Genomic DNA, 17,825 nt, shown 5'->3' with positions numbered 1-17,825 from the left:
AAAAATATTCAATTTAGAATAGTCTTAAATAAGTAAAAAAGCAAAATTGTATATCAAGAAATTTTGGTTATTTTATTGATGAGATTAGTGATCTCTTCAAATTTCTGTGAGGACATCAACTAAAAGGTTTCTAAAAACACACGACACTTCTAAGAATAAGTATGAGTGAGAAAGAAATTGTATGTGTGTAAATGGGACTGTGGATTTAAAGTTTACCAGGTTTGTTGAAAGATTGACAAAATCTGCATAATCCTTGTTGATGAGTTCGACCATGGCTGTTTTAAGAAGTTTATAGTAGAGCTCCAGGTCATCTCTCAGTTCTTCCAGCTGGACCCGCTTCCTACAGTCAGACACAAAATGATCGACATCGAAATCTTCCTGAAAAATAAAACCAGAGAAGAAAAAATTACGGCAATGACATCACAGTGCCATATACAAAGGAAATGGAAGAAGGAGGAAGAAAGCCCATTCCCTTCATTTACAAGGCCATGCTGCTGCTGGAGGAAAGTATCTTCATACGTGACAGTATGAAGGTGTTTGTCCGCTTTATAAAGGTGCCAAGCAGGGTGGCCCCTGACAGACAACATCCTCTCCTGTTGCCTAAAATTCTAAAAGTGAACTTCTTTTTCAAAACAACACAATTCAATCAGGTTCTTCTCAAAATAGAAACGTTTCCCCTTAGTTTTAAAGTAACAAATGTTCAATGTAAAACTTTCAAACAACAAAGAATTACATTAAAAATCTCCATCAGAGTAAAAAAAAAATCACCCAAATTCTCATGCTGTAGAGATAAGCACTATTTTTTTCTCTACCTAACACTGTGATTCACATCCTTCCAGATGTTTCTCTATGTGTCACATGCACACACAGAATCTAAATATTCATGCTGTATGTAAACTGCTTTTCCCCATATAACAATACAACTTGGATATCTTTTCATAATCCATATAAATTTGCATTCATGTTTTATATGGATGTTGAGTATTCCACCAAACAAGATGTTCACGAGCTTGAGAAGCACACTGCAGCTCAGTAAGGCCGCGGTGGCCAGACTGCCAGATTTCTCCTCTCTGGGCAGGCCATCTCTGAAAGAAAGGCAGCAGCCTCAGTCAGGGACTTACAGATAAAACCCCCATCTCCCTGGGACAGAGCATCTGGGGGAAGGGGTGGCTGCGGGCACAGCTTCAGCAGACTTAAACGTCCCTGCCTGATGGCTCTGAAGAGAGCAGTGGACCTCCCAGCACAGCGTATGAGCTCTGGTAAGGGTCAGACTGCCTCCTCAAGTGGGTCCCTGACCTCCGTGCATCCTGATTGGGAGGCACCTCCCACTATGGGCCGACAGACACTTCATACAGGAGAGCTCTGGCTGGCATCTGGCAGGTGCCCCTCTGGGATGAAACTTCCAGAGGAAAGAACAGGCAGCAATCTTTGCTGTTCTGCAGCCTCCACTGATGAAATCCAGGCAAACAGGGTCTGGAGTGGACCTCCAACAAATTCCAGCAGACCTACAGCAGAGGGGCCTGACTGTCAGAAGGAAAACTAACAAACACAAAGGAATAGCACGTCCACTCAAAGACTCCATCCAAAGGTCACCAACATCAAAGTCCAAAGGTAGATGAATCCACAAAGATGGGGAGAAACCAGTACAAAAACCCTGAAAATTCCAAAAACCAGAACACCACTTCTCCTCCAAAGGATCACAACTCCTCGCCAGCAAGGGAACAAAACTGGATGGAGAATGAGTTTGATGAACGGGCAGAAGCAGGCTTTGGAAGGCGGGTAATAACTAACTCCTCCAAGCTAAAGGAGCATGTTCTACCCCAATGCAAGGAAGCTAAGAACTTTGAAAAAAGGTTAGACGAATTCCTAATTAGAATAACCAGTTTGGAGAAGACTATAAATGACCTGACGAGCTGAAAAACACACCATGAGAACTTTGTGAAGCACACACAAGTATCAACAGCCGAATCAATCAAGCAGAAGAAAGGATATCAGAGACTGAAGACCAACTTAATGAAATGAAGTAAGAAGACAAGATTAGAGAAAAAAGAAAAAAAAGGAAAGAATAAAGCCTCCAAGAAATACGGAGTAGATGAAAAGACCAAATCTGCATTCGACTGGTGTACCTGAAAGTGATAGGGAAAATGGAACCAAGTTGGAAAACATTCTGCAGGATATTACCCAGGAGAACTTCCCCAACCTAGCAAGAAGGCCAACATTCAAATTCAGGAAATATAGAAAACACCACAAAGATACTCTTCAAGAAGAGTAACCCCAAGACACATTATCATCAGATTCACCAACGCCGAAATGAAGGAAAAAATGTTAAAGGCAGACAGAGAGAAAGGTTGAGTTACCCACAAAGGGAAGCCCTTCAGAATAACAGCAGATCTCTCTGCAGAAACCCTATAAGCCAGAAGAGACTAGGGGTCAATATTCAACATTCTTAAAGAAAACAATTTTCAACCCAGAATTTCACATCCAACCAAACTAAGCTTCATAAGCAAAGGAGAAATAAAGTCCTTTACAGACAAGCAAATGCTGAGAGATTTTGTCACCACCAGGTCCTGCCTTACAAGAGCTCTAGAAGGAAGCACTAAACATAGAAAGGAAAAACTGGTACCAGCCACTGCAAAAACATACCAAATTGTAAAGACCATCGACACTATGAAGAAACTGCATTAACTAATGGGCAAAATAATGACAGGGTCAAATTCACACATAACAATATTAACCTTAAATGTAAACGTACTAAATGCCCCAATTAAAAGACACAGACTGGCAAATTGGATAAAGAGTCAAGACCCATCGGTGTGCTGTATTTAGGAGACCCATCTCACGTGCAAAGACACACATAGGCTCAAAATACAGGGATGGAGGAATATTTACCAAGCAAATGGAAAGCAAAAAGCAGCAGGAGTTGCAATCCTAATCCAAAACACACTTTAAACTAACAAAGATCAAAAGAGACAAAGAAGGGTGTTACATAATGGTAAAGGAATCAATGCAACAAGAGCTAATTATCCTAAATATAGATGGCACCCAATACAGGAGCACCCGAACTCATAAAGCAAGTTCTCAGAGACCTACAAAGAGACTTAGACTCCCACACAATAATAGTGGGAGATTTTAACACGCCACTGTTAACATTAGACAAATCAACAAAACAGAAAATTAACAAGGATATTCAGGACTTGAACTCAGTTCTGGATCAAGAGGACCTAATAGATATCTACAGAACTCTCCACCCCAAATCAACAGAATATACATTCTTCTCAGCAGTGCACTGCACTTATTATAAAATTGGCCACGTAACTGGAAGTGAAACACTCCTCAGCAAATGCAAAAGAATAAAAATCATAACAGACTCTCAGATCACAGAGCAATCAAATTAGAACTCAGGATTAAGAAACTCACTCAAAATCACACAACTACATGGAAACTGAACAATCTGCTCCAGAATGACTACTGGGTAAATAATGAAATGAAGGCAGAAATAAAGATGTTCTTTGAAACCAACGAGAATGAAGACACAACATACCAGAATCTCTGGGACACATTTAAAGCAGTGTGTAGAGGGAGCTTTGTAGCACTAAATGCCCACAAGAGAAAGCAGGAAAGATCTAAAATTGACACCCTAACATCAAAATTAAAAGAACTGGAGAAGCAACAGCAAACAAATTCAAAAGCTAGCAGAAGACAAGAAATAACTAAGATCAGAGCAGAACTGAAGGAGATAGAGACACGAAAAATTCTTCAAAAAAAAATCAATGAACCAATGAAACCAGGAGTTGGTTTTTTGAAAAGATCAACAAAATAGATAGACCTCTAGCCAGACCAATAAATAAGAAACGAGAGAAGATTCAAATAGATGCAATAAAAAATGATAAAGGGGATATTACCCCCAATCCCACAGAAATACAGACTACCATCAGAGAACACTATAAACACCTCTAGGCGAATAAACTAGAAAATCTAGAAGAAATGGACAAATTCCCGGACACATACAACCTCCCAAGGCTAAACCAGGAAGAAGTCGAATCCCTGAATAGACCAATAACAAGTTCTGAAATTGAGGCAGCAATTAATAGCATACCAACCAAAAAAAGTCCGGGACCAGATGGATTAATAGCTGAATTCCACCAGAGGTACAAAGAGGAGCTGGTACTATTCCTTCTGAAACTATTCCAAACAACAGAAAAAGAGGGAATCCTCCCTAACTCATTTTATGAGGCCAGCATCATCCTGATACCAAAACCTGGCAGAAACACAACAAAAAAAGAAAATTTCAGGCCAATATTTTTGATGAACATCAATGCAAAAATCCTCAATAAAATGCTGGCAAACCAAATCCAGCAGCACATCAAAAAGCTTATCCACCACAATCAAGTTGGCTTCATCCCTGGGATGCAAGGCTGGTTCAACATACGCAAATCAATAAACGTAAACCATCACATAAACAGAACTAATGACAAAAACCAAAACATTATCTCAATAGATGCAGAAAAGGCCTTTGTCAAAATTCAACACCCCGTCGTGCTAAAAACTCTCAATAAACTAGGTATTGATGGAACGTATCTCAAAATAATGAGAGCTATTTACGACAAACCCACCACCAATATCATACTGAATGGGCAAAAACTGGAAGCACTCCCTTTGAAAACTGGCACAAGACAAGGATGTCCTCTCTCACCACTTCTATTCAACATAGTATTGGATGTTCTGGCCAGGGTAATCAGGCAAGAGAAAGAAATAAAGGGTATTCAAATAGGAAGAGAGGAAGTCAAATTGTCTCTGTTTGCAGATGACATGATTGCATATTTAGAAAACCCCATTGTCTCAGCCTAAAATCTCCTTAAGCTGATAAGCAACTTCAGCAAAGTCTCAGGATACAAAATCCATGTGCAAAAATCACAAACATTCCAATACACCAATAACAGACAGAGAGCCAAATCCTGAGTGAACTCCCATTCACAACTGCTACTAAGATAATAAAATACCTAGGAATACAACCTACAAGGGATGTGAAAGACCTCTTCAAGAACTACAAACTGCTGCTGAAAGAAATAAGAGAGGACACAAACAAATGGAAAAACATTCCATGTTCATGGATAGGAAGAATCAGTATCGTGAAAATGGCCATACTGCCCACAGTAATTTACAGATTCAATGCTATCCCCATCAAGCTACCATTGACTTTTTTCACAGAATTGGAAAAAACTCATCTCAAAGAAGAGCCCGCATAGCCAAGACAACCCTAAGCAAAAAGAAGAAAGCTGGAGGCATCACACTACCTGACTTCAAACTATACTACAAGGCTACAGTAACCAAAATAGTATGGTATTGGTACCAAAACAGATATATATATACCACTGGAACAGAACAGAGGCCTCAGAAATAACACCACACATCTACAATCATCTGATCTTTGACAAACCTGACACAAGCAATGGAGAAAAGATTCCCTATTTAATAAATGCTGTTGGGAAAACTGGCTAGCCATATGCAGAAAACTGAAACTGGACCCCTTCCTTACACCTTATACAAAAATCAACTTAAGATGGATTAAAGACCTAAACATAAGACCTAAAACCATAAAAATCCTAGAAGAAAACCTAGGCAATACCATTCAGGACATAGTCATGGGCAGACTTCATGTTCAAAACACCAAAAGCAATGGCAGCAAAAGCCAAAACTGACAAATGGAACCTAATTAAACTAAAGAGCTTCTGCACAGCAAAAGAAACTATCATCAGAGTGAACAGGCAACCTACAGAATGGGAGAAAATTTTTGCTATCTATCCATCTGACAAAGGGCTAATATCCAGAGTCTACAAAGAACTTAAACATACAAGAAAATTGAATCTCCAATACAAGAGTTCATGAGAGGAGACCTTTAAGAAGTGGTCGTGAGGTCTTTGTCCTCATGAATGTATTCAAGCTGTTACCATGCAAGTGGATTCATTTTTGAGAGAGGGTTATAAAAGTGAGTTCAGCCCTCTCTTGTTCTTGCATGCTCCTCCTATCCAATCTCTGCCACATGATGCTCTACACCCCATTTCGACACAGCAAGAAAGCCTTCACCAGATTCGGCCTCTTGACTTGAACTTCCCAACCTCCAAAAATATGAGCCACATAAACTTCTATAGTTTATAAATTATCCAGTCCCAAGTATTCTGTTTTAGCAACACAAAATTAGACACTCACTAATATGAAGTGTCTTCATAGAATCTAAAGTCAAACTCTGGCTGGGCACAGTGGCTCACGCCTGTAATGCCAGCGCTTTGAGAGGCTGAAGTGGGTGGTTCACCTGAGGTTGGGAGTTCAAGACCAGCCTGGCCAACATGGCGAAACTCCATCTCCACTAAAAATACAAAAATTAGCCCAGCGTGGTGGCATGCACCTGTAATCCCAGCTACTTGGGAGGCTGAGGCATGAGAATCACTTGAGCCTGGGAGGCGGAGGTTGCAGTGAGCCAAGATGATGCCACTGCACTCTTCCCTGGGTAACAGAGCGAGACTCTGTCTCCAAAAAAACAAAAACAAAAACAAAAAACAAAAAATAAAGAAGTCAAACTCATTGAAACAAAAAGTAGGATTGTGGTTACTAGGTGCTGGAGAATGGGGACTGGGGTTGGGAGTAATGTCAAATGATATAAACTTCCAGTTATAAGATAAATAAATTCTGGAGTTCTAATGTATAGCATGATGACTATAGTTAATAATATACTGTATTCTTGAAACGTGCTGAGAGTAGATCTTAAGTGTTCTCACTATAAAAAGAGGGGGTTAACTATGTGAGATGATGAATACACTACCTTGATTATGGTAATTATTTCACAATGTATACACATTATCAAATCATCACACTGTATATAATTTTTATTTGTCATACAATTTTTATTTGACAATCATACCTAAATAAAGCTGGGGTGGGCAAGCAGTATGAAATCAAACCTAATTTTAAAATGAGCAAAAGATCTGAAAAACTGCTCAACATGAGTTATTATTAGGGAACTGCAAATTAAAACAAGACACTAATGAACAGAATGACTAAAATCCAAAACATTGACAGTACCAAATGCTTCTGAGGTTATGGAGCAGTAGCAACTCTGGGAAGAATGCAAAATGGAAGTCACTTTGGAAGACAGCTTGGCAGCTTCTTACAAAACTAAACAGAGTCTTACCAATTGTGCTCCTTATTTAGCCAAATGAGTTGAAAATGTATGTCCATACAAAAACCTGAATGTGAATGTTTATAGCAGCCTTATTCTAACTGCCAAAACTTGGAAGCAAATATGATTTCTTTTAATAGGTAAACAGATGAACAAACTGTGGCATATCCATACATGGAACGTTACTCAGCAATAAAAAGAGATGAGCTATATCAAGCCACAAAGACACGGAAGAATCTTAAATGTATATTTCTAAGTGAAAGAAGCCAATCTGAAAAGGCTATATATACTGTATGACTCCAACTACATACATGATATTCAGGAAATAGCAAAACTATGGAGACTAAAGAGATCAGTAGTTGCCTGGGGTTAGGGATGGGAGGGTGCTGGGGGTGCGGAGGGTGCCGAGAGAAGGGGAAGAATGGACAGGCAGAGCACAAGGGATTTGTAAAGCAGTGAAACTGTTCTGCATGATACTGTAATAGTGGATACATGACACTATGCACTTATTAAAATCCATCCAATGTAGAACACAAAGAATGAACTCTTAATAAAAACTATGGCACTTCAGTTAAAAATAATGCCTCAATATTGGTTCATCAATTGTAACAAAGGTAAGATACTAAAGCAAGATGTTACTAGGAGAAACTGTGAAGGGGGAGGCAGGACGGGATAGGTGGGACCTCTGTGCTTTCTGCTCAATTTTTCTATAAAACTAAAACTGCTCCAAAAAATAGTCTATTAATTAAAAAATACTAAGGTAGATAAACTTTTTTTACCTGAATAGAATAGTATCCACTTTTTGAAAATAAGCTATTTTAGTTAAAAAGCAATATTTTTTAAAGTAGACTTTTTTCTTGTTAAAATATATATGCCTATGTCTGAAAAAGCTGGAAGAAGTCAAGAATTATGGTCTGTAAGCTCAGAAATTAAAAGAAAAATCATTTCTCTTTATACTCAGAGATATTTCTGACTTAAACCCAGGTAAAGTACAAATGCCCCAAACAGCTAGAAGTTGACTAACAAATCATATACAGGATAATAAGACAGCAAAACAAACCAGCTGTGGAAAACTTAAGAACCATTAACTAGAATAGTAGTGACAATCAAATTTAAAACCAAATAAAGTTTAAAAGTTTAGCTGTTTTAATAACTACTTGCACACAAGGATGGCAAACAACGACTAACACAAGAGAACTGGGGAAGTAATCATTTAAAGCTTGCCTGAGACCCAAATATCAATATCCTTAACACTGAGAAAATTTCATAGAACTTTTAACAGAAAGACCAAAATTCTCCAAGCTGCCTCATGCTGAATGCCAAAAAGTAAAATGTTCCCCAGATATAGAAAACTATCAAATCATCAGCTACTGCAGCTGGGACAGAACCCAAATCCCCCAGACATCATTCTGTATTCATAATGATAAGGTACTACACTAAGAGGGAACACCAAGCTGAAGACGCGATCTCTGCCCTCAAAACATGTCCAGCCTCATTGAGATAAATACCAATACAAAATATTATGTGCTAAACTGTGGATTAAATAAACTATAGGTGCAAAGTCATAAAAGATTAGTATGAGCTCCTATATGTCTGTGTTTCAAACCATTCTTTAAGACAAAGGATCAACAGATAAGAATAAATGCCCCTGCATATTTGATAAACATTAAATATTCACTACGTGCAGAAAAATGAAACTGGACCCATATTTCTCACCATCTATAAAAATTAAATCAAGATGGATTAAAAACGTAAATGTAAGACCTGAAACTATAAAAATTCTAGAAGAAAACCTAGGAAAAATTCTTCTAGACATTGGCCTAGGCAAAGGATTTATGACTAAGACCTCAAAGCAGATGCAACAAAAACAAAAATAGACACATGAGACTTTATTAAACTAAAAAGCTCTGCAGAGCAAAAGAAACAGCAGAGTAAAGAAGCAATCTACAGAATGGAAGAAAACATATGGAAATTATACATGCAACAAAAGACTAATATCCAGAGTCTACATGGGACTTTAACAAATCAACAAGAAAAACACAAGTAACTCCACTAAAAAGTGGGCAAAGGACATGAACAGACATTTCTCAAAAGAAGACATACAAGCAGCCAACAAACATATGAAAAAATGTCCAATGTAACTAATCATCAGAGAAATGCAAATTAAAATCACAATGAGATACCATCTAACACCAATCAGAACAGCTTTTATTAAAAAGTCAAAAAACAACACTGGACGTGAGAAAGAGGAATGCTTATACACTGTTGGTGAGAATGTAAAAAGAAAATGTGGTACATATATACCATAGAATACTATGCAGCCATAAAAAGATGAAATCGTGTCTTTTGCAGCAACATGGAAAGAGCTGGAGGTCACTATACTAAATGAACTAACTCAGAAAGTCAAATACCACATCATCTCCCTTCTAAGTGGGACATAAATGATGGGTACATGTGGACATAAAGACGGAATTAATAGACACTGGGGATTCAAAAGGGGAAGGGTTGGAGGAAGATGAGGGCTGAAAAATTACCTATTGGGTACAACATTCACTATCTGGGTGATGACTACACTAGAAGCACAAACCTCACCATTACACACCATAACCACGTAACAAACCTGCACATGCACTTCCTGAATCTAAAATAAAATAAAATAAATAAGTAACAAAAATAAAACCACAATGAAATAAGCCCAATAAATCCAATAAATAAATAAAGATTCACAGGGTGACTCAGGCACTACTGTAATTACAGGGGGCACAGCAATGAAAAGCAAAGACAACATTCCTGTTCTCAAGGAGCATATATTCTAATGGAGAAATGAGAAAATCAACATGTAAACAAATAAACATTATGAATAGTGGTAAGTGCTACAAAGAAAATAAAATGGAACCCTATGAAAGTGAGTGGTGAAAAGGGGATAGAAGACCCTTACAGAGCAGTATCTGAGCCGAGATATGAATGCCATGAAGGCACCAGCCACGGGAGACTGTGGGAAGGGAACCCTTCCTCACAACAGCAAGCTCTGGGCAAAAACGTCCCTGGAGCTCTTCCCTCCAGCCCCTGCCCTCAACCTAGGGCTGTCCCCGGTGCAGGGTGGCCCCACGGACACACGACCCAGTTAGTCTGGAACTCGTGTCTCCCAAGGCTCATTCTAAACCTTTATTTGGTTACCAAATTACTGAAGCTTGAGAAATTCAAAATGGATGCTAAAGTGCTTTCCAGCATCTATGGACAGATGATCTTAGAAGGTGTATGAAATAGTAGCACTTAAGTGCTAAATAACTTATTATGTTTCAATGGATTCATCAATTTTATGTCTAAATCCTCTGTTCAATACTGTACCTGGGTTTGACGTATTTATGAGAAGGCAAAGAAAACCTATAACCTGTCCCTTCCCTTTAACAAATATTTGTGCTCTGTCCCAGCTGATTTCTTCTCTTTCTTTCTCCTTTTTACCCCAATGTAACACTAATGATAATCTATGTGGCCTTTCAGCTTACTTTCTCAACTTAATTTCTTGAGCGCTTAAGCAGAATGATCTCATTCTGAAGTGCTCATTGCTGTGGGTGTTTTAGGGACACCTGAGGAAGCCCAAGCCTCCGTTTGTGATTAATTTGTTTAGTAAAATCTTCACAGAAATTTGATGTTAAATGCTATATGACTAGTTAAACAACAAAGATCTATTTACATCATGCTTATCTAACTTTGAACAACTATCCCAAGTAATAAAAACTCAAGGGACCATGAGTTCAACATTTTATTCAAGAAAAACATTGTATAATATTGCAAAAAGTGACTTACAAAATCGAAAGCCACAACTGCTCAGAAAGCTTTTTCTTTTTCTTTCTTTTTTTTTTTTTGCATACCAAAGAACTTCTTTTTACCAAAGGCCAACTGAATAAACTGTGTATGTCCAATGGTACTGATCTCATACCATCAAGAAAAGTATTTCACATTAGGAAATTGCTCCACATGTGGGTAATTAGAAAATTTTGTAACAATCAGTCTCAAATATATTCTTTATTTCTGTTGCAAACTGAAGCCAAAGATAATTCAAGCTTTTCATGAAGACTGAAAATGAAACCATGAACCTGTAAGGTCAGCATTTTAGTTGCTGTGAAATGATGGCACACGCTGTGCCGGGCACTCAGCAACACTGGGCTGTGCGGCTTTCACACCCACATCCGCTCTCCTGTATCTCTTCTGCAGGCCAAGAGTCCAGATCACTAGATGGGTTACAATTTGTTTTAAATAAGTGACGACCCTCAATCTTGTCCCTACTGATAAAATGCGTGTGCTTTAGCATAGGGACTATGCAATATTTTGGGGCTGTTCTTAGTATTCAAAATCACACATTCCAAAGTTCCTACCATCTAGAAAGGAAAGCATGACACGATTATTTTTCCAGTACTGAAGCCTGGGAGTCAGGAGGTAAGGGCCCTGAGTTGCCCCAGTTAGTTGTGTGACTTTGGGGGAAGTCACAACAACTCTGGACCTCAGTTTCTTTATCTGCAAATGGGAAGAATCTACTACAACTATACCTCTCTATCCAGGCATTCCACACCGTCTAATTCAACCAGCCATGAATTGAAGAGACTCTTTAAAAAAAAAAGTAAAAAATAAAAAGTAACGCAAATAAAAATACAGTATAACAACGATTTACACTGTATTAGGTAGTGTACGTGATCTAGAGGTGATTTAAAGTATTCCAGAGCATGTAAGTAGGTTATATGCAAATACTACACCATTTACAAGAGGGTCTTGAGCATTTGCGGATTTTGCTATCTGTGAAGGGGTGGGAGATGTCCTGGAATCAATCCTCTGGGGCTACTGAGGGGCAACTGTAAGTTTCTTTATTCGCAGAAACATAAAATGACAAGAGCCAGAAACACTGCAAAGAGTACTGAGATAAGCATCACCCCATGACACAAATGAGGACACAAGCCCACAGAGGCCAGTGATTTGCACAAAATCACACGTGAGTGGTCAGCAGAGCTGAAACTGGGGCCCACATCTCCAGGTCACTGCTATTCAATCAGCCAGGCATTATTCTCTTGGACACACCTCCTGTTTCAATATTCCCTATTCACACACTTAGAATACAGAGCAGCCTCAGAACTACAGTAAGGGGTCCCCTTATCTGAGGGAGATACATTCCAAGACCCCTCGTCAATGCCTGAAACCAGATAGTACTCAAGTCTACATACACTATGTTTTTTCAATCTGATAACCAAGATAGCTACTAATCAATAGAAACTGTCCATCAATGCAACAAGCTGCTCTGGAATACTTCCAAATGTTCTGGAAAATGCTTTCTCATGTCTTCATGGTGTACATAGGTGGCAGTCTGATTACATACAAGCACCTGTTACATAAAAGCACCGAGATGCGTTTTGAAAAGGGCACCCTGCCTGTGATGTAGAACATGGACTAGAAAAAGGCAAGAATGGATGCCAGGGGACTATAGTAAGAAGCCACTAGATTATAATGGCCAAAGATAACGATGAGTCAGAAAGTGGGAAAAGAGGAGATGGAGAGAAGTAGACAAATTTCAGAGATATTTGGGAAGTGAAATCCTAAGGCTTAGTAACAGATTGGATTTGAAGAATGTGAAGGAGAGAGGTGTTATCAAGGACGACTCCTGGTTTTCTGACTCACAACCAGATGGATGGATTACCTCAGGTCTAGTATTACCTGAGATAGGTAATACCAGAAGAGAGCTAGGTTTGAGAGGAGGTTGTGTTTTTTCATCTTCCCCCCACAAATTCAGTTTTAAATACGCCGAGTTTGAGGTGCCACAGAGATGGCCAAGAAGAGATGTCAAGGTGCTGTGCACATGAGGTTGCAGATCGAAGATATCTGGGCCAGAAGTATGAACCTTTCACCTGTCTACACGTGGTCACTGAAGCTGCATGAAGTGGGTCACCTGGGGAAAAGTGCACAGCATGTGAAAAGGAACAGACATGTGGCTGAGTCCATAACCCACCAGTTAATGGTTAGGAGGAGGAGAATGATTATGCAAAAGAGACAAGGAGACCAGAGAAGCCAAAAGAAAACCAGAAAGCACCAAGTTTCAGAAAGCAAATGAAGGAAGCATTTGGTCTACTGAGGTCAGGGAAGGAGGCAGAAAAGGGCTGGCGTATCCACTTCCATCTAGTTAACTTTGGTGAGAAGTCTTTAGTGGAATGATGGGACCAGAAGCCAGAATGAAGTGAATTTAAGAGTGAAGGGAGAGAAAGTAAAGACAACCCTTAAGCATTTGGCTGTGAGATGGAACAGAGTGAGGGGCTTTAACTGGAGGTTGGAGGGTCCAGTAGAAGAAACCAAAACAGGAGTGTGTATGAAAGCCAATGGAAAGGGGTGTGGAGAGGGTGGGAATAACAGGGTCCTGAGAAGGGAGAGGGCACCGGATCCCAGCATGGGAGGCAGACCTCCGGAGGAAGGAAAGACCCCTACTGGGGTCCCCAACTACTTGTCAGGAACCGGACGGCACAGCAGAAGGAGCGCAGCGTGTATTTACAGCCACTCTGTATCAGAGCTCCGCCTCCTGTCAGATCAGTGGCGGCACTAGATTCTCATACGAGCGTGGACCCTACTGTGAACTGCACACGCAATGGGTCTAGGTTAGGCACTCCTTATGAGAACCTAATGCTGAATGATCTGTCACTGTCTCCCACCACCCCCAGAAGGGACTGTCTAGTTGCAAGAAAACAAGCTCAGGGCTCCCACTGATTCTACACTACAGTGAGTTGTATAATTATTTCATTATGTATTACACAGTAATAATTATAGAAATAAAGTGCACAATAAATGTAATGTGCTTGAATCATCCCAAAACCATCCCCTGCACCCCTGGTCCATGGAAAAATTGTCTTCCAAAAGTGTCAAAAAGGTTGGGGACCGCTGCCCTACACAACAGGTTAACGATGGGAGTGAGAACAGGTACAAACGCAAGAATGAGGTTGTTGTCAGCAAGATGAAGGAGCTGCCGCTTGATGGCCTCTATTTTTTCTGTAAAACAGATGAAGTCATATGTGAGACAGGATGTGATTTCCACAGCACACCTAGGTAAGTGGGTTTAAGTTATCCCTGTTAGCCTACAACCTCTCTCCTACTACCAGTAACTTACATCCTAATTCATCTACCCATTGTCAACCCTCTCTAAGAGTGTTAGTACTTTTTCTTTTCTTTTCTTTTCTTTTTTGATGGGGTCTCGCTCTGTTGCCCAGGCTGAAGTGCAGTGCTGCAATCCTGGCTCACTGCAGCCTTGACCTCCACAGGCTCAGGTAATCCTCCCACCTCAGCCTCCCAAGTAGCTGGGACTACAGGTATGTGCCACCACACCTGGCTAATTTTTTTTTTTATAGAAATGCACTCTATATTGCTCAGCGTGTATACTTTTATTAAGCTGACAAAGTCAACAGCATCATGCCACCACCACCTTTGACCCCTCAAGTGATTTGTTCATCTGCCACTCCTGCTTTTTGATCATTTACGTAATATTTTTCACAAACTATCCCCTCCTGTATTTCTCAGATCTCATAAAAACCACTGAAATAACTTTTTAAGTAGCCTCCTGCTACCAGTCAGTTCCAATTGCAACATATATGATCATGCCATTTCCTGCTTTTAACCTGACTATAACTCCACAACGAATACTGCACCAAGTGTAAATTCATCAGTGTAGTATACAAGGCCCAATGCAACTTGCAATCAATCCCATCTCATCTAACTTTCTACTTTCCCAGTCTCTTTCCTGGCCATCCTTCCACATGCTAGCCACTGTGGACTAAGTGCTGTTTCTTGGCACACATGTCCTTCCTATCTACCATGCTAGAGAGCTAAAAAACATATCTCACTTATCCCTATACCTTCATGTCTAGACTGTTGCCTGGCACATAGCAGGTGGTCATGGAATGCCCACTGATTAAACAACTGCTACGATCTATGGCAACCTAAACGCAGTTTCCCATCAACTGACTGGATTTTCAAGCAGTCTCAAATCTCCCAACGCAAATGTCACATCCCAACCTTCTCACACGCACAAAACCTATCCAATTACAAAATGTGTTGAATGAGACACAAACACAGAAATATATCCTGGATAAATGTTCCAACCATCCTTTCTGCCATGGAAGTGTAACTTATATATAGTTGCATATGTTTAAGGAAACACAAATTGCAAATAACCTTTATCTTCAAGCTCCACCTAAAAAATCAACAACATTTTACACAGAACGGCTGTTCTATGTATTTTCTTCTATGTATGTTGTCACTTTTATAAGCACTATAAAATGTACGGCATATTCATAGAGCCACGAAATATGCAATTGCTGGCATTCCAGCCACCCTCCCCCACCCCGTTTGCACTCTAAGTTCTATTTTAGAACTTACATTTCTGTGATTTCACTTACTGAAGCTGCATATACCAAAGGCATTCTGTCAACTCAGAGTGGGAAAGGTGGTGGGGTTAGTGAGTCAGAGAAGATGCTGGTGTTGAGCCTTAAGAAATCAAGAGATGGACAAGCTGAGATTATTCTGTACTCCGAGATTCTTGACGTCAATAACGCCCCCGATCTCTGTGTGTGGCCTTTCCTCTTCCAGGGCACCTCTCCCCAGCATGTACCCTTAGCTGTTTCTTTCCACCCTCATTTCAGGGTAGCTCTTACCCAGTGGGCGAAACAAAGGGTTTCTAGATCAATGAGTTGATTCTGTACATTCTTTCAGACATCCTAATGAAGTTACACCTTTTAGTACAGTGGTCTAATAGGAATATCACTTACAAGAATTAGGTACATTATTCCTGGGTATAGATAAGTCCTACATATTAAAAATGGTATGGTCACACTGGAGAAGATACAGATATACTTAAAAAAACAACAACAGAGCTTTGGAGATGTAATCTGAATGCAAATATTATCAAAAAGAGATAGGCTATTCTAGAAAAATAGAAAACATTTTAAGTCACCAAGAAAGGCAGAGTAAGAGATTTCAACTCACTTGCTCAAAATTGTAGGTGTCTACTAACAAGCTAAAACTTTTCGCTTTTTAACACTGAAAGCAGCTACTAAGTGGTGTCAAAACTCCTAGTCCTCAGGAAATTAAATATAAACATTTTTTGAATGGTTTAAGTGCAGACCCAGAGGGTTACACCAAATAGATAGGCAAAGCTCCTCCTAGCTCTCACTCAAAGCCTGGCCATTTTCAAGGTTGTGCCTGATGAACTTTATCATCAGTGAAGTGTTTTCAGTTTATATTTCTTTTCTCTAAGTTTACGACCTACAACTACCAACTTCTTCAAATGCATCATGTAAAAAGAAGTAGAGCAACTTCTTTAAAGAGTAATGGTTTGCTTTGTCGTACTGCAAGTCAGTAAGAATGTTCTAAGCTTCTAAAGATCCCATTCCGGAAGCTTTAGCTGAATGTTAAGCAAAACTTCAGGTTAAGTTCTTTTTCTTTCCAACCCGAGTCCCTAGGAAAGTACGTGGGCTCAGGGATTTATTCAACACACACTTCATGAGCTCCAAGACCCCGGTCAACAAGCTTCTTTCCGACAAGGGGACTGGCAATCTGACTGCACTGCACGGTAACAGGAACGGGTAACAGAGGCTTTGACATCAGCTCAAAACCACTTGCCCAGAACTTTCAGGCCTTTTCATGTAACATGCACGATTTTACAGAAGTGCTTTCTCCAGGCTGCACCTGCCAAACCTGAGGCCAAAAGACTCATTGCGAAGTGCAGCGAGGTCTCGGAGGAGGACCAGATACGGAGCGTGCGCGGGTAGAAGCAGCAGCCCGAAGAGAGGGCCCCAGAGGGCACAGGGCAGAGGCACCCCCATGGCCGGGCTTCGGGTAGCGGAGGCCGCGCGCACCTTCATGAACTCGTCCTTGTCGAAGCAGAGCGTGTCCGGCCCCTTGGGCAGGTTCATCCTACTTTTCTCCATCCCGCCGGCCACCGCCTCTCAGTGCCAAGATCCAAGGGAGAAAACGCAGGAGGATGCGCAGACGGACTCGGCGGCCGCGGCCACCGCCAGTTTCCACGGCACAGGGGGGTCCGCTTCCGCCAACATGGCAGCGCCCGCGCCGCGGCCAATGAACGACGGCACCGCAAGCCGGCCTGCGCCTGGCTCTGGCCAAGAGGGCCACGGGGGCCGCCACTGCTGCGCCGGCTAGGCCGTGCTGCCCTCATGCGGCGGAGGGCGGCACTGCATCCTCGCGCGGGCTACTGCGAGGCTGCCCACCTCCCTAGGAGGCGTGGCTGAGCTGCAGGGGTGGGTCAAAAGGGGTGAGCGGGTCTCCCTCCCAGCCTACCGTTTCTGCTGGGAAAAATTGACCTGCAACGCTTTTCCAGTGCCTTCTCCTCTGAGATTGCTCCGCTTCGTTATGCATGGCCAGAAGTTGGCCCTTTGGTTCTCAGGCCCGTTTTCCAGGTTGGACGTATCACTGGTCGCATTCTTCACCTCCCTGTGCGCGGTTACTGCTGCTGGTGGGCGCTGACGCCTCTATGGAGACCCCCGCCCTTAGCCTCTGCACCCACAGAGAAGTGTAGCGTCTCCTCCACTGGGCTCCGTTACTGGGAACTCATAGAGAAGAATGTGGTCAGCTAGGCAGCTTTGGGTCCTCTGAGCCGCTCCCTGTTCAAGCT

At 41.0% G+C, this 17,825-nt stretch overlaps 1 protein-coding gene across 2 annotated transcripts in view; it reads right to left on the bottom strand.

Moving 5' to 3' along the window:
• Positions 1-17,275, bottom strand: part of COG2 (component of oligomeric golgi complex 2) — a 51,684-nt gene extending 34,409 nt beyond the window's left edge. Inside the window, exons 1-2 of one of the 2 annotated variants that reach the window (XM_050769165.1) lie at positions 17,053-17,275; positions 217-378 (exon numbers count right to left, since the gene is read on the bottom strand). In XM_050769165.1, coding sequence (XP_050625122.1) covers positions 217-378; positions 17,053-17,124 — 234 coding nt within the window. In that variant the 5' untranslated portion in view covers positions 17,125-17,275. The remainder of the gene's footprint in view (positions 1-216; positions 379-17,052) is intronic. The other variant, XM_050769176.1, reaches the window with a different exon arrangement.
• Between the last annotated feature and the right edge of the window lie 550 nt (positions 17,276-17,825).

The sequence above is a fragment of the Macaca thibetana genome, chromosome 1 (assembly GCF_024542745.1).
Source record: "Macaca thibetana thibetana isolate TM-01 chromosome 1, ASM2454274v1, whole genome shotgun sequence".
In the NCBI taxonomy this organism is placed as follows: Eukaryota; Metazoa; Chordata; class Mammalia; order Primates; family Cercopithecidae; genus Macaca; species Macaca thibetana.
The sequence above is the reverse complement of the archived record's forward strand: the minus strand, read 5'-3'. Positions and strand labels throughout refer to the sequence as shown.